Genomic DNA, 17,528 nt, shown 5'->3' with positions numbered 1-17,528 from the left:
ACAGGGGTAGCTAACTGCTGCTCCAAAGCAGGCACTGGTGAGGGTCATAACCTCACCGTACAGGTGCAAAATCAGCGCTGTGTATGCGCTGTAAATTCACTGTTTTTCAGCCGTACGGACGCCAGGATCATTGGGAATTGTGCCCCACTGGCAAAGGACAGTTAGGGGGACTGTTTGGGGCTGAAAACAGGGCAAAAACCAGTAAATACAGCGTGCTGAATTTACTGTTTTTGGACAGAAATCAGAGGGTATACGACAGTGCAAGCGAGTTCCAGCAGGGGAATTGGTTTCGCGCAAGTTTTGGGGTTGTTATGCTGGCGAAATTTGGCCAAATCAAATGGTATCTAGGTGGATACACGTGAAGGATTCCCAGGACCTTACCTTGTAATTTACCCTCCTAAAGAATAAAGAAATACCGAAAGGGGCGCCAATTTTGGGGCCTACAGGTTGTCGGCGTCTGCTCGGAGCATTCTAGCTTCCGAGCTGTGTGTGTGATTAAGTGTTAATTCCCATTACAGGTTCTCTTTGCAAAGTGCTCTGTGTGTGTGTATAAAGTAAAGAATTTCGGGTGAAAGCCAACGCCTACCGCCCTACGGGCCGGTTTCACGGCTACTACCAAATAGAGTCTGAGACCTCCGAGATGTTGTCCAAGGTCATTGCGATGAGCCCCCTGACCATCCGAGCAATTCAAGCCCACTTTCGATAGTGGAGACATGGTTTTGACCCAGCTTCAGATGTTTTGGTAGAGGTGACAGACCTTCCTATCACCGTCTGCTTTCTTGGTTTGAGGAGGGAGTACTTACCACTTTTGTCCAGGATAGGCTCAGTGATTGGGACTGTCCTGGAGACACCTCGCACGGCAGCTCCGGTAGCTGCCAAGGCGGTGGGCATTCCCTCAGTCCGAGTTCTGGTTAGGGATACTCACACTCTCCCCAAGGTTATCCTTCTTGCTCGGGTAAGTGGGGGTTGGTTCAGATAGAGCGTGGAGTACTCGGGCCTCCCGAATCAGTGCTTCATTTGTCGACAGATGGGTCATCTTCCGAAGGCCTGTCCGCGACCCCGACCTACACCAAGGCCCAGCCCCAGTCCGAGCCCTAGCCAACAAGGGTGAGCCAGCAGCAGCAAGTAGAGCCACAAAGCACGCAGATAGAGCCACCTTCGAAGCCTGGGGCTCAAGCGGAGGAGGGCAGCAGGTTCGTGATCGACGTCGGCAGGGGCCACCGTGCCAACCTGACACTGAGAGTGGTCCTCAGGCTCCTGCCCAGCAGGAGTGGGTTCCCACGGGGAACCGATTCGATCCTCTTCAGTAGGACGAGGTCCTTGCTCCAGCCTCCACCTCACCCTCGACAGCCCCTCCTTCCTCCGAGTTCCCCCCCTCTTCCCCCCCTCCCCCTCCTCCTCCCTCTGCCTCTCCATCTTGCCCTCCTACCTTTATCGATCCCCCTCGCCCCTCCTCCCCCCCGTGCTCCCTCACCTCCTCCCGCTCCAGTCCCGCAGCCGTCTCAGGAGGCAGGGCCTACCTCAGCTGCTAGGCGATCTCTTGGCAGCGCCTTTGCTACGAGTCGATTAGCGAGAGAGGGACAACCTTTCGTGCGACCCCCTCTTCTGGTACAGATGTCTCCCTTTGCAGCAGTTCCTCGTGGTCTAACGAGTTTCGACATTCGTCGCCGTTGGGATTTCTTTGCCTACGACTTTACACGGTTTCTCGACGACCCCTCACCAGACCTTGAGGCAGCCTGCTTCAGAGTTCATGTGCTGTTCCTTGCAGCTAGGGGGATAGGGGCCTTGGACTCAGCGGTTGGATTCTCGTTTCCCCTATGCGGCAGGGACCAGGCAGAGTGGACCATAGACTCAGTGTTGGAGTGGGTGCAGACACAGGCCCTAGAGTTCCCTCACCACATGGGAGACCTAGGGGTTACAGACTTGCTTCAGACTGTTTGGCCATTGGCCAAGTTTGTTGTGACACCTCCAGACGCAGCAGGATGTAGACACATTGTGGTCCAATTTTTTGCTGACACACAGTGCCCGCCATGCTATGTACACATACATGAGGACTTCTGGATAGAGGAGGTTGCTCTACGCACGGCTCGGTCTACTTGGGCTTGGGCTAGGCACTCTTTGCAGTCGGGTCTATCTCGAGGATGCTCGGATGCTGATTACTCCCCATCCAAGCCAGCCTCGAAGATAGCACGGTTAGCTACTGCTGCAGCATCAGTTCTCTCTCGCTCCCCATGAGGATCGTCTCATGGAACGTGTAGGGATTAGGCGGGCCCCAATTTCAGTGTCAGAGGGGCTGACTGCGTCAGGAGCTTCAGCGATTCCTTGTGGGAGGAGAGATTGACCTTCTTATGCTACAAGAGCATCATCTGTGTGAGAGCCGCATTAGACGTTGTGGTCAGCTTTTGCGTGGACAATATGAGACTTTTTGGTCAGCTGCATTTGGATGTGGAGGCATCCAGGGTGGGGTATGTATGACTATTGCGGATTCTTTGCAATAGGCCATTGTGGGCAGAGGGATTATTGTGCCAGGGAGGGTTGAGTGGATCACTGTGCAGGTTTAGGGTTGTCTCCTGGGCTTCGTGAACATCTATGCACCCAATGCGGCGAGTGCACGTGCAGAGTTTTGGTCTCAGATTGTTGAGTCTCTGCCGCAGGCAGAGCAATGGTGCATAGGAGGTGACTTCAACATGCTGGAGGAACCCTCTGACAGGATTGGTGGTAGCCATACTATTGTGCATGGAGTTGAGGTTTTGTATGACTGCGGGTTTCAGATGTGTGGCAGCATTCCAACTTTGTGAGGCCCCCTGACAGCCTGGCCTTCTCTCGTTCGGACCGCAAAGTGGGAGGCGTGAATCTATCTCGGATAGATTGCTTCTACACTAGTGACCACTTCTGTGACTTGGGTGGGACAGTTGGCATTCTGGTAGGGACCTCCGTTTCGGACCATGCTCCAATGCTCCTTACATGACTGATAGGCAGAGTAGGGGGAGCACGATGCTTCGCATCCCAGAGAGGGTCCTGCTGGACTCAACGCTTAGAGAGCTAGTGGAGGCTCTTTGGATAGATAGCTTAGACATACAGGAGTCTCCTGCTGACAGAGTGGCCTCATGACTTGCTCAACTTAGTCGACTCTTTCTTCAGGAGTCTTCGGCTCGCCTGGCTGCAGCGAGAGAGGAGGAGCAGCGTCTGCGACGGGGCGTTTCTTCCTTGCAGAGGATGCATGAGCAGCATACAGACAGTCCTTGGTTGGAGGAGCAGTTACAGCAGGCTCGCGAAGAGCTCGTCAGCATAGAGGAGAGGCGCCATGAGTTTGCTTTCCATCGACAGGCATCTCAGGGGACCCAGGTGGGTGACAGAGTGACAGGCGCTTTCTTTGAGGCAGTGGGACCTCGGCATACGCATGCCAAGGTCAGTCAGTTGAGGAGGCCCGACGGGTCAGTTGCTTCAGAGCTAGAGGATATACGTGCAGTTGCTACCGACTTTAGCGTGATTTACTGTCTGCAGAGCCCTAGTCAGAGCGTCAGGATGCATGCAGAGAGCAGGTGTGGGCACGCCTTGTCTTGTGAGTGAGGAGATGCGTTAGAGGCTTGAGCTGCCTCTACAGCTAGAGGAGCTGCACACGGCTCTTAGTGCACACTGCACTCCCCCGTGGTAGCTGTCCAGGTGAGGATGGCTTGACTCCCAGCTTTTTCTTGGAGTACTGGGACTTGCTTGGCTCAGTTCTCTGTAGTGCTTTTCAGTACATCCTGCACACAGGTGAGATGCCTGACAGCATGAGTGAGGGCCTGATTTACCTCATTCCCAAGGAGGGTGGCTCCTTGGATGAGATTCGAAAGTGGCGCCCCATCACCATCCTCAACTCAGCCTACAAAATTCTTGCCAAGGCTTTGAGTTTGAGGATTCAACCACTTCTAGAGAGCCTTATACATGGGACTCTGACAGGTTTTGTCAAGGAGCGTAGTATCCTTGACAACATCTTTACTTTTTGGGAGGCTTCTGCCCTCGCGCGGCTCCATGGTGAGGATTTGGTGATTCTTCTTCTTCTCTATTTTGAGAAGGCCTACGACAGATTTGACTGGGATTTTTTGGAGGGCACTCTACACAAGATGGGCTTCTCAGATGCTTGGATCAGAGGGGTGTCAACTTTGTATAGACGGGCACACAGTTAGGTGCTTTTGTAGGAGGTAGAGGTGATCGTTTCATGCCCACACGTTCAGTCAGAGAGGGGTTCCCTCTTGCCCCCTTCCTCTTTCTGTTCTATGCTGAGGCGATGAGCAGGTTGGTTTACGTGGCTTAGCGCTCCCTATTCGGGGAGATGAGCTACTAGACGCTGAGTTTGCATATGCCTCAGCCTTGTACTTTGGATGGCCAGGAGGCAAACCTACACAGGTGTGAGCAGGCTCTTGAGACGTTCTGTTGTGCATCTGGTGCACTAATCAATTGGAGAAAGACAATGGCTTTCTCGGTTGGTAGTGCTCCTCCGCCCGATTGGATGCCAGGTGACGGTTTTAGGTGGATTCCCCCGGGGACTGCAGTTCAGTACTTGGGCTGTCAGGTTGGTTTGGACTTGTCTCCTTTGCAGCAGATTGCTTCTCTCCTCCTGTCTATCAGGAGAAAGTTGTTACATTGGAGCTCCGCACGGCTTTCTTTGGCAGGTATAGTTACAGTTTTCAGGCTTGTTAGAGGAGCTTCAGGCATTCAACTACAGGGCATGAGAGGGGTGCAAAGCATGTGTCAGGACATCTCAGAGGCAGTACCAGCTGAGTGGCTCACACCTCTCGAGTCAGCAACGCCCAAATGAATGGGAGCCTTCACGCGACTGGAGGTTTTCATCTTAGTTCGGGCTTGCTCAGAGACTATACCCTCCCTATTTTTCGAGCTACAGGGTGAGGGACGCTTACATGGAGTTGCAGTAGAGGCCCCGCAGGTGGCAAAGTGCTGTTTTCAGAGGATCCACGTGGTGGGCATCTGTGGGAGGACTTGTGTCATAGATCTCGACCCAGCAACTCTTGAAACTGGCCACTGGAGACTGCGGGCTTGGGAGAGTTGTCCACTGGCACGAGTACAGTGGGATCTTGGAGAGTGGCTTTGGAGGGACCCTTTCTGCTCTGTAGACCATCCATGTGTCCCTTTCTTTCAGTTCATTGTTCGATTGGGACGTCACATACTGGCAGCACAGTGAGAGGCTCGTCCTGTTGCAGCACCTCATTGGCAGGAGGGTCTCACAGCTGAGTTCTTGGCAGCTTTTTGGGAGAGGTTGTGGGACTCCAGACAACCAAGACAAGTCACTTTGTTCCAGTGGCTGGTTGCACACAGAGCTACAGCAGTTGGGAGCTGGCTTGTACATAGTGGTCTCTTGGCTGCATGTGCAGCTTGTGACCACCCTGTGGAGTCAGTGTGACTGTCCTTTGGCACAGCAGGTGTGGCTTCGTGTCCTTCGGTTGATGCCAGCTCTTTCCACAGCTCGGTAGTACACTTGGGGGGTAGCTGCTTGGTCCACTCTCACGGGCCCGGCACTTCAGTTTGAGCTATCTTCCACAGTAGGATGATAGTGGTGCAGGGGGGTCGGCCTACACTCCAACCTGCTATAGAGCTTACTCCATAGGAGTTGTGCAGTGAGAGAGAGGAGTGTTGGGAGCTCATCAGTGGCTTGACACTCTGGTTCATCTGGCGGGCCCGCTCCACCCGCATCTTCGAGGCTCGCCCTGTACCACCAGCAGAGACTGTTCGGGATCTTTGGCTAGAGCTGATCCATACTCTTAGAGGACAGTTCGAGAGACTCCAGGGTAGTTCCGACCGCATGCGGGAGCGCAGAGAGGCTTTCCTTCGACTCTGGCGTCCTAGGCCTTTCTTCACCATGGTCCAGGGTGTGTTCAGATGGCACTACCGTCCACCTATGTGGCTTTTCCCTCCTCCCATCTCTTGATTTAGCCTCACTGTACATATGCTGTTTTTTCATTGGGAGAGTCTCCCCATCTTGATTGTTGTAGCCCTATGGACAGTTTCATTAACTAATAGAAGGATCTTTTTCTCGGGAAATGAAAAAAAGGTTTTCGGCAATTCTTGGCTATATTCAAGAACTATTCGGCATTAGATGCGAAGTGGATGGTGGAGGAGGACCTAGCAGATACTCCTCAGATTTTGGAACTTTACCTTGAAGCATTCGGTTTAGCATCGTCTACTCCGATAGATCCCATAGATGAGCAAGGTTGAATCTAGAGCAGAGGGATTGCACAAGAGGGGAGTCACTCCGCTCCGTTGCCAAGAGATTACCTCGATTGAATAAGGTCACTGATGTCCTCTTTGGGTTTCAGGGATATTGTTGGGCTGACAGTATTCTGGTGTATGACTTTATGAACGGAATTCCCGAAATTGAATATGATTGATTTGTACTCTCTCATTTGACTTGTTTGAGTGCAGGAACTGAAAGACGAAATGACTGTAGCATTTCGGTCTCATAAAGCTCTATAGACATAATCGCAATAAGGATTAGTTAATCCGGCATCAATGAGGTCCCAGATGGATCTACATGCGGTTGCTAAATACGTTGCTGGCAGTCATGGTCTGAGATTTGGAATGAATTTTTCTGTGATTGATTTGTCATGTGATGTCTAGTGATGTGAGTGTTGTCTTAGTACAAGTACTAGATGTGTCGCGTCTAGTGCGTCGGTACTTCGAGTCAGTGTCTACTGAATGGGTTTATTTCCTCTGTCTGTTTTGCAAGCGTAATCGAGGGCGTTTACATTTCTTTCAAGACGGGGGTATGTCGCAAACTAATGACGTAGCATGACCTCTTCAAAAGTTGTTTCCAACTTATGGACTCTTGTCGAGGGGCCTAAGGACACCTACGCATTAAAATTCAAGCGAAGGACCTGCTGACATGGCTGTTGTACGGACGGCTGTGATTTGCGTTGACTGCTGTACAGATGGCCGCAAAACGCGCTGACAGTGCTGACGTGACATTACGGATTTTCGCAGGCAGCGCTGTCTGCATTTGGCTGCAAGCTTTTGGGATTGAGTTGCTTTTGAGTTTCATGCTTCTGGGGCTCTGCTTTTAGCACCCCTTGTAATGTTTATAAGTGACCCAAGGGGGCTCACTTCTCAGAGCATCTGGACGCAGTTGTACTTTGCTCAAAGATTAATATAAAAGAAATACCGAAAGGGCGCTAGTCTTTGGGGCCAATCTCTCTTGGCATGGCACTACGCCGGCGGGCTGTCGACTCTCTCTTCAATTGTGAATTGTTTTGAAGTGAATCTCTGCTGTGTCGCGATAGAATCTAGACTTGGGGTGTCCAAGTTTGTTACAATTGAACCTGCGAACACATACTCTTGAATCCTCCCAAGGTCGCATACGCTCTGGTCAGTCTAGTCTCTGCTGCTCTCTTCAAAGAAAACGTTGGCCCAGTGAAAACTACCCCAAGATAAGTATATGCATCTGTGTACTCCGCAGTCTGCTGAACGTAAGTGAATGTAGGTGTTGATCTTTCGATCCACTGTGGTGTGGTGTTAAATACCATAACCTTGGTTTTACCTAGGTTTACACACAATTCACTATCCTCCGCAAAGCTATGTAATGCATCCAAGTGTCGCTGCATACCCTCCGGTGAGTCAGAGATCAACACAATATTTGTAACAGACTTGGACACTCCAAGTCGAGAATCTACCGCGACACCCCAAACAATTCACTTCAAAACAGTTCACAGTTCACAATTGATTCGACACTGGCCGGCGGAGTTCCGTGCCTAGAGATATTGGCCCCAAAGATTGGCGCCCCTTTCGATAATTCTTTTTGTATTAATCTGTGTTCAAAGTACAAGAGTGCAGGCCGGCGCTCACTCTCAGACTCTGCGTCTAGATGCTCTGAGTTGTGAGAGGCCTACCCGTATATTTAAAGATTACAAGGGATGCTAAAAGCAGAGCCCCAAAAGGCTGAGAATTAAAAGCTTTTAATAATAAAGCAAAAGAGGCTTCTCTCTCTCTGAACCTCTTGCGTAGAAAAAAGAGAAAAGGCTCTCTCTCTCCTCTTGCGTAGGAAAAGCAGCCCACACTTCCACAATTTACGCCGCAGAACGCGGGCGTCCGTACAGCATCACACGTGGCAAGTTTTCCGCAATTTCCGGAGCTGCCTTACAGCCAGCCACGTCAGCTTTTCAGGTCATTTCCGGGGGTTTCCCAGGGCAGCCACATCATCAGGGCAGATAGTGTGTGTGTGTGTGTGTGTACTAGGCAGTCACGTCACCGTTTTGTGACATACCCCCCTCTTGAAGTATTATAATCGCCCTCGATTACGCCTGCAAAACAGATCCTCATCATACCAACTGTTCTAAGGCATGGTCTCAGAACGGCGTCTCTGATTAGGCTGAGTGCGTGGGTATGCCTCTTCTGCTGCATCATGCAATGTCTCAGTCAATAAAGTGGTGATCTCCACTGAGAGTCCTGGCCTGGCTGCTGTACATAGACGACTATAGATCTCCTGTGTATAAACACAATCAGTCTTTGGTGTAAATGTATAGCGGGTATGTGTCCTCCCTCTTGACACCTGGGCTGTACTGTACTGAAAGGAGACGGAAAGTGTCAAGAGAGCATGATCCACTACTACACCCACTGGTCTTGGTCCTACTGTGAAATCATGAATGCAGGGAATGAAGCTCGGATGTGCCATGACATAGTCCACTGTGCTGGCCCCAGCCTGTGTGGAAAGCATGTGAAACCAGCCGCTCTAGGAAAATGTTGTAGGCCATTAAGTATCGCCAGACCATGTGTAGTCGCCATTTGAGAAATGAAATGAAATGATATATTAACGTCTTCAAAAGGCCAAAATGACCTATGAGACCATCAGATACAAAGTGGTGAATCTAATACAATGTCTGAAGTACAAGTACAAAAAGTACTGAAAGTAAAAATAAAAATGAAAACTGAAATGAAGTGTGAAATGTGAAAATGTAGAATAGGCCCTCAATGACAATCTGGGTGTCGTGCTAGAATGCCTCTGATCCTCTGCTGAAGTCTTCGTCGATGTAGTGTGCTCCTGTGTCTCGGTCGTGGTCGTCTCGATCTCCCGAGCTCAATCGCCCTGTCAATGAGGGTGCCTCTGGTATGAATGCGGGTACAACCTTGTGCTGGTGGTTGGTCTCTTGGTTCCCTCGATCCAAAGAAATCTGTGATCTGTCTCTGCGACTGTCGTACTCCATGTCTCCCCAACAGACTGTCTCTATGTCGGTGTAGCTCAAGTAGATATAAGCCAAGGCATCTCTGGTCCTGATATCTCATGACTCTATCTAGGGGTCCAAAACCCTCCCTGAATAAGCAATGGAAGCGCCCTCGTATCTCATAATACATAGTGCAGTGGCATATGTAGTGTAGCTCTGTCTCTGGCTCCCTACCGCATAGTTGACATATCCTAGACTCTGGTGGTATCCCTCTGAATCTACCCATCTCAATCTCCAACTGGTGTGAGGATGTGCGAATCTGACCAATAGCACATCGCAGACCATGAAATAAATGAGTGTCCATGTAGTTCGGACGAGTCACAAACCCATCCCCTGAAAGTTGGAGAAGGTGCTCTTTGTAGAAAGCCATCTTCGTGCCCAACTCTTGTATCGGCTCTACCCATGTCCTCCTGGTGTCCAACTGTACAAGATCCTGACGAATGAGTCTAGTGATCTCCGTCCGTGTGACTGGCAGGGAGGGTGCGTCCAGGGAGTACTGAAAGGGAGGCAATCTATCCATGCTGAAACCATGAGGTCATTTGTGCATACCAACATGATGCATCTCCCTGCATCGCTAACTGTCTAGAGGACTCAAGAGCCAGTCTAGTATATCTGCCTCTATGTGTATCCCATAGACTGTGCATAAAGGACACTGATCTGGTAAGAGCCTCAATCTCTATAGGAGGGGCGGCTACCTCCGCTCGAATAATCGCATGTGGTACTGAAGCCTTGGCTCTAATCATCCGGGATATCATAAATAGCAAGGGTCTCTCCATGTTCCTCCAACTGTCATGATTCACAGATGGTCCCCAAACTTGGACCCCATAAAGCATAGCTGGAGCAACCAAAGTATCAAAGAGCCATAGTTTTGTTCGTGGTTCTTGAAACTGAACCTGCGAACACATCCTCTCTAGCCCTCCTAATTCCGCATAGGCTCTGGATAGTCTAGTCTTTGCTGCTCTCCTCAGGGTAAACCTCGGTCCCGTGAATACCACCCCCAGATATGTATATTCATCTGTGTACTCCACAGTGTCCTGGCCATATACGAGTGTAGGTGCCGATCTCTTGACCCACTGTGGTGTGGTGTTAAACACCATAACCTTGGTTTTAGCAAGGTTCACAGATAGTCCACTATCCTCTGCAAAGTTGTGCAATGCATCCAAGTGTCTTTGCATGCCCTCTGGCGACTCTGACATTAACACAATATCATCAGCATATAATAATAAAGGGATCCATGTCCCTACCAGCTGAGCGCCTCTGTCACCCTCTCTGTCAATGTAGTCAGAGACCTCATCTACTACATACCAAAAAGTGTAGGGGACAAAGGACACCCCTGTTTCACTCCAATAGTGGAATGAACAATGTCAGAAATCCCCTCAGGAGTGCGTACCTGGCCAGTCACTGAGCCGTATAAAGCCATGATCCCCCATATGATCTCTGTGGGTACTCCCAACTTCAGTAGCCTTGCATCAATCTGGCCCTCGGCACCGTGTCAAATGCCTTGCGGAAGTCCACAAAGCAACAATACATCCGTCTCCCATGTGCCCGACCCTCCTCAATAATGGCTCTGAGTGTAAGAATATGGTCCAAAGTGGAGAAACCCCTTCTGAACCCAGCCTGTCTTGCTGCTCGTATGCCCTCATTTTCTGCCCATTTACTCAGTTGCTGTTCAAGAATGGATGCATACAACCGTGCCAATGTGTGCCCTATCATAATAGTACGGTAGTTCCCTGGTACCGTGGGGTCCTGCCTTGAAAAGAGGTACAATAGTAGATAATCTCCAGGACTCGGGTAGTCCCTCACACATGACACGGTTAAACAACCGCGCAAGAACCTCTGACAGTAAATCTCTAGCATGTATCAAGTGCTCTGCCACCAAACCATCATGATCATATGCTCTCCTAGTCCTCATCCTGTCAATGGCGTTCTTCACCATCTCAGTGGTAAAGAAGGTACTAGTGGCTGGACATGGTTCTAGAGGGTCTGGTAATGGTGGTTGCCCAAGTATTGTATATAATGATGCTGCATATTGACCCCAAATCTCGGGAGAGGTAATCACTAGAGGAGGTGAGTGCTCATGGAAGAGACGCCAGGCCTCACCTGAATCTCGGCTCAAAAAGAGCTGATACAAATCACGTTCCATCTGGGCTAAAAAGGCCCGCTTCTTCCGTCGCACTAAACGCCGAAGGGCAATCCGAGACTGTCTATATGTAATGACTCCAAGTATAAGCTCGCTCTAATCTGAACTCTCGTCTCTCTGCACTCCTCATCATACCAACTATTCTGAGGCATGTTCCCAGAACGTCTTCTCTGATCTGGTTGAGTGTGTGGGTATGCCTCTGCTGCTGCCCCATGCAAGATCTCCGTCAATAAAGTGGTGATCTCCTCCACTGTATATACAGGCTCGGCTGCCCCCATCCGTCTGTAAATCTCTTCCACAAACTGAATCCGTCTCTGGTGTAAAAGTATACCGTGTGTGTGCAATCCTCCGTGGTGTCTGAGAGACACTATACTGGAAAGAGACTGAAAAAGTCAGGAGAGCATGGTCCACTGCTACTCCAACAGGCCTAGGGCCCACACTGAGATCTTGAATATGAGAGATGAAGCTCGGTGAAGTCATGACATAGTCCATTGTACTGGCCCCATGTCTGTGTGGAAAGCATGTGAATCCCCCAGACGAAGGAAAAATCTCTAGACCATTAAGTATGGCCAGACCATGCGTAGTTGTCATCTCCATGAGATATCTCCCATACTCTGTGTGCTCTTTATCCGGTGAGTGTCTGTCAAGTCCCATCTCCGATATATCCATCTCTCTAAGCATCTCCTCCGAGGTACCATAAAATACCGTTTGGGAGTTGGCCGTCCTGGCATTAAAGTCTCCCAAGAGAATGATATCTCCATCTCTAGAGAACTCCCATATGTCATCATCAAGTATAGAGAAAGGGGATTGCCCTCTAGGTGAGGTGTAGACTGATGTGCTAGGGGGAAAGTAACATATAGCAATGTATAAGAATCTGCTTGTCTCAGCTCTCAGTCTCACCCACATGTATCTCACCTGGTCATCTCTCCGGACAATCTGTAATAGCGGCTGCAACTCTTCCTTGAATAAGACTGCTACCCCTCCTGAACCTTGACTTCCATGCTGGGATCTAGCGTCTTGCCGACAAGCTGTCTCCCATAGATAGCCAGTCACACTTGGCATCAACTGTCCAGATTTTTGATGTGTCTCCGAGTAAAAGACAATGTCTCTATCTCTGAAGCTATCTTCAAAGGCACCCACATCCAGCCTATATGATCCATTACAATTCCATGCCGCCATCCGGAGTGAGGTCCCATACGTCTCGCACCGTCATGCTGTGCGTTTTTCCAAAACCACTACTTTCCCTCCTCTGTAAAAGGCAATTTTTCCCTTCTCCCTTGCTGCCTTGATCTCTGGCATCAACTCTTGCATATGTGCTATTTGTGCTAAAGTAAGGTCATCCCCCATAAATATTCCAGTTTTCTTAAGTGCTGGTCTCTTCTTCAGGAATTCCTTCCTTGTTTCCAAAGTCGGGAAACGCAAAATAAGTGCTTTCTCTTTGAAGTTTCCCTTCCAATCCATTCCCTTCTTTCCTACTCTCCAAGCACCTGTGTGCATAGGTTCCGGGATGCCCATGCGCTGCAAGAGTTCCTTCACTTCGTCTTCTACATTTTCGGTGTCTTTGATACCAGTAATACGCACATGGAGGGCTCTAGTCCTCCTCTTCTGTTCCTCCTCAATGGTCATATTGATGATGGTAGAAGTCTGTGCGGCTTCTGGCATCCGGGCCTTTCCTTTCTTTGCACCTTCAATCCATTTTTCTGCTTCGTCAACTATATCCTGTGTTTTAGAAAGGCGCTCCGCCCATGAGGAAGCCTCTTTCAAGTTTAGTTCTTCCCCTTCGCGCAGAGTTTTCACCTGCTCCTTAATATCTTCGAGCTCCTTTAACATCGAGGGCTGATTTCCCCCTTCCGTTTTGGGCATAATTTTGCACGCTTCAAGTTCCCCTTAAAGTTCTTCAATCACTGCATCTTTTTCCTTCATGCACTTTTCCACATTGGTTTTCCAAGATTCAAAGCTAGCAATTGCCTCATCCAACTAATACATTCCATTACATTCACTTCTGCCTGCATTAGAGCCTGCATCTCCCCTTTCACAGAGAGAGAGAGAGAGAGAGAGAGAGAGAGAGAGAGAGAGAGAGAGAGAGAGAGAGAAATGAAATGAAATATTAACGTCTTCAAAAGGCCAAAATGACCTATGAGACCATCAGATACAAAGTGGTGAATATAATACAATGTCTGAAGTACAAGTACAAAAAGCACTGAATGTAAAAAATGAAAACTGAAAATGAGGTGTGAAATGTGAAATGTGAAAAAGTAGAGTAGGCCCTCAATGACACTCTTGAGTGTCGTGCTAGAATGCCTCTGATCCTCTGCTGGAGTCTCCTTCGATGGAGTGTGCTGGAGAGAGAGAGAGAGAGAGAGAGAGAGAGAGAGAGAGAGAGGGGAGGATTTTAATGTCTTAGGAAACTATCCCGAGAGACCTCAAAGATCTGAGTTGAACTCAGGACCTGTTATTGAAGAGGGAATGGCATAACCAATCTACCACACTTGGGTGATAGAAAGGTTATACCGTTTTCCTTTTTTTATTAACACACTCACACACCCACACACACACACACACACACACCCGTCAGACGAAGAGGATTTTAACGTCGTAGAAAACTATCCCAAGAGACCTCAAAGATCTATCCACGAGAGTTGAACTCAAGACCTGTTATTGGGAAGAGAGAGAGAGAGAGAGAGAGAGAGAGAGAGAGAGAGAGAGAGAGAGAGAGAGAGAGGGGTGTAAGGAGGCATGGATGTATGTGGTAGTGGGTGTGAGTACGGGACCCGGTGAATCAATGGACAGTGAGATAGAATGAAATGAAATTGTGAAGGTGCAGCACAGAAGCATTTAACAAGTCTTCTCCTCAAATGTTCGTATGTATGTGGTAGTAGATACATGGGATAATTGGTTCTGAATTTTCTAAACCTTGATTGTACGACGTGCCAGCAATCTAGATGGTTTGAGGCGGAGAGTGCGATGAAAAAGCTATGGGGTACTAGAAATATCAAAGCAGCCATTGCTGACCTAGTCCAAGGAGAAAATACTGAGCCAGCGACGTATGCTGAGCTATGTAGTAAACAATTTGTCAAAGGTAACTCCATTTTCAGATTTGGTTCTCTGTTAATATAAGCACGTCTCAATTCTTCATGTATGCACATACCTGAAGGTGCCTTCTTTGCCTGTGGAATACAGCAGTTGCCAGATGCGTTGCATCTTATTAACACTCTTTAATGAGATTATTAATGGTTTATAATAACAATTTCCTGGAGGCTCATCTCTTTGGAACTTTATCTGCAAGTGTGTTTTTTGTCGATCTGCAGTTGTTATAAAAGGAGCTGCTATCTTCATGTTTCAACAGTTTGGAGGAAGCAATGCTGTATTTTATTTCTCATCAACTATCTTCAGGAATGCTGGATTGACATCAAGTTTTGCTGCAAGTGTGTGTATAGGATTTGTCAATCTCTTTGGTAAGAGCCTTGCTCTCTATCCAACTTTGGAAAGGTGAAAGTCTCAGGGATATGGTTTTGACACAATTTAGGTGTCTCATATGACTGCGCAGCTTCATGCATTGCAGCATGCCTTATTGACAGGCTTGGAAGAAAAACTCTTCTCTCATGGAGTTTCTTGGGCATGGTAAGTGTTGGGGCTTTGAAATAGGATCTGACTTACTCAAGGAGACTCAATAAATGGTGATCTTCCAGTCAATGGGAATGGCAATCCAAGCATGTGCTGTGGTGCTGCCCATCTTCAAGAGTGCGAGGACCTATGTTCTTCTGTTTGGAATGATCTTGTAAGTTTATTATGTTAGTGCAAGGTTGTGTGGCATGGCATGACATGGTGTGATCTGATGATGGATCTCTATTTCAATTCTGTGGCAGCTATGTTTTCATGTTTGCTATTGGTGTGGGACCCGTTCCTATGGCCTTACTACCAGAAATGTTCCCGAGTCGCATTCGTGCCAAAGCTATGGCCGTTTCTTTAAGTGTACTTTGGGTAAGGGCCTCATGGTAATTTTATTGTGATTAGATGAAACCCATTACCTATGCTTATGATTATGAACCACAGATCACCAGCGGCTTGATCGGTATGCTGTACCTGCCGGTCCTCAACATCTGTGGGGACTTGTTTCTATTCTCTTTTTTTGCCATTGTGAGCTTTTCTGGGATGATATTTGTCAGAAAAGGTATTGTTGAAACAAAAGGCAGGTCTCTTGAGGAGATTGAGGCGTCTCTGCTGGGTGATCCAAAGCAGTAAATTCAACTAACATATTGTACCAGTTTTGGGTAAGAAGATCAAAGCCTGTTTTGTAGAGCTCGAAAGTGAAGGTACTTCTTGCCTGCAAATGAAGGTTGCTGAGCGTCATTTGTCAGCTAATGGTGTATATTTTTGTCACACATACAAGCAACAGGGGTGAAATGAAAACCAGCATACTAGGGACGTGTACAGGTCACAAGGCGCTCAATTGTCTATGGATTGATGACAAAGAGAAAGCATATACAAAATCTTGCTTAGCTAGTACTTTGCTCTCGCATGTGGTTCTATCACATGAACACAAAGAAATCTTGGAAAGTATACTTATGCAACAGATGGTTTTGTTCTTTGAGGTTGACTATGGTGGATTCGCCATGCTCATGTCTGTTGGACTCACATACCAATGTTTCATTTGCCCATTAAAGGTTGACTATGGTGAATTCACCATGCTCATGTCTGTTGGACTCACATACCAATGTTTCATTTGCCCATTATTAAAGAGACCTCTTAATGTTTCAGTGGTCTACTTCTGAATATGCATGTTGGTTTAAGGTAAAATATTTGGATAGGTTGGAGGTTTACTAGAAAGCTCCAAAGCTTTTGGGAACGGGCTTATGCACTAGGAGTCACCTAAAATAGGTGGGTAGGATTTTAATTTGGAGTGTATTAGTAGGTGACTCATCAGATTCCCTTTGAGTTTTATGGGTGCGATTTCGGTTTGGAGTTCATGTCTTGGTTTGCAGTTTATGTTGAAGAAAGAAGATTGAGAGCACTTTGAGAATCATGGCAGCGACGCAGGAGATGGCGGGAGGTGCATGTGCTCCAGGGCAAGGGACGGAGGGAGTTGCAGGTGCTGGGGGAGGGCAGACAATCGTTTTTTTTTATACTTGTGCATTATGGAGAAACACTCTTGGTCGGGTGGTTAGGTGAGAGGGTTGCTGAATCCACCCGAGTTCGTTCTGTTACCCCATGATACTTTTGGTCTCCAGGGGAAGAATATTGGGCGAAGGAATCTGCTGACATTCCAGCTATTGATATAAGTCATCAAATTTTGGACTGGGGTAAAACAAATGACCAAAGCTCTAGCACGTACAGAGCACATCAAAAGAGAGAAAGTAGACAGACAGGTGACAAACAAACACAGGGGAAAGAAGAAGAGAAGTTTTAATGCCGTAGGAACAAACCCTAGAGACCTCAAAGATCCATCTGAACTGGAGACGTCTTACTCGACAGGGAAGTAGGATTATTGACCAAAGTGACGAGCGATTTATTGACAAAAGATAGTAAATAGACCAGGGGGAGCATCCAGTCGCCATGCAGAGCTGTAGAGTAGTGTACGCTGATCTGGACACTTAGCATTGGCTTACAGGCTTCCAGACACTGAGGTGTCTACACCTCGTTGCATTATGTGTGCTCACCTGGAGTGGCATGATTGGCTTGCACGCTACACATATTACAGGTGCTGACATGGTGGCCATCCATCAATTGCAGGCTGGGAATCGTGTGCAGAATGGACAGTAGATGGTGTAGGGAATGGTCGTCTACTGACCATTCCCGTTGATCATTGGCGACCGGTGGAGGCCGGGAGCCCTGATTATCAGTAGGCGACCATTCCCGACCGTCAATGGTAGAGAGGTGGGGGGGCCAATGATTATGAGGTGGGGAGTTGCACAGTCGCTCAGAGCTTGCTATTGATTATGACGCCATTGATTGGCTGCAGGCATTACGCACGCTGAGGTGTCAACACTGCATCACGTTCCGCATGCTGACCTATTGTCACCCCATTGGAGGCTCATGGCTTGGATTCCGTATGTTGACGTGCTGTGCATCTGATGGCTGCAGCAGAAATTTTGGGCAGAATGAGCTGCAAATGAGCGGTTCAAAGTCTCTGTCCTCCGACCCTCGACCTTGATTGAGGACTCAACCCCCCGACCTGGTGA

At 48.4% G+C, this 17,528-nt stretch overlaps 1 protein-coding gene across 1 annotated transcript in view; it reads left to right on the top strand.

The window, feature by feature from the left end:
- Positions 1 to 16,121, top strand: part of LOC147445131 (putative plastidic glucose transporter 3) — a 64,030-nt gene extending 47,909 nt beyond the window's left edge. Inside the window, exons 8-15 of the mRNA XM_086527601.1 lie at positions 14,284 to 14,428; positions 14,658 to 14,804; positions 14,897 to 14,970; positions 15,039 to 15,127; positions 15,216 to 15,330; positions 15,403 to 15,542; positions 15,615 to 15,620; positions 15,746 to 16,121. Coding sequence (XP_086383727.1) covers positions 14,284 to 14,428; positions 14,658 to 14,804; positions 14,897 to 14,970; positions 15,039 to 15,127; positions 15,216 to 15,330; positions 15,403 to 15,542; positions 15,615 to 15,620; positions 15,746 to 16,121 — 1,092 coding nt within the window. The remainder of the gene's footprint in view (positions 1 to 14,283; positions 14,429 to 14,657; positions 14,805 to 14,896; positions 14,971 to 15,038; positions 15,128 to 15,215; positions 15,331 to 15,402; positions 15,543 to 15,614; positions 15,621 to 15,745) is intronic.
- Positions 16,122 to 17,528: the final 1,407 nt, after the last annotated feature.

The sequence above is a fragment of the Adiantum capillus-veneris genome, chromosome 13 (genome assembly GCF_014529385.1).
Source record: "Adiantum capillus-veneris isolate H3 chromosome 13, ASM1452938v2, whole genome shotgun sequence".
Classification (NCBI taxonomy): Eukaryota; Viridiplantae; Streptophyta; class Polypodiopsida; order Polypodiales; family Pteridaceae; genus Adiantum; species Adiantum capillus-veneris.
This window is presented reverse-complemented; position numbering and strand designations above follow the sequence as displayed.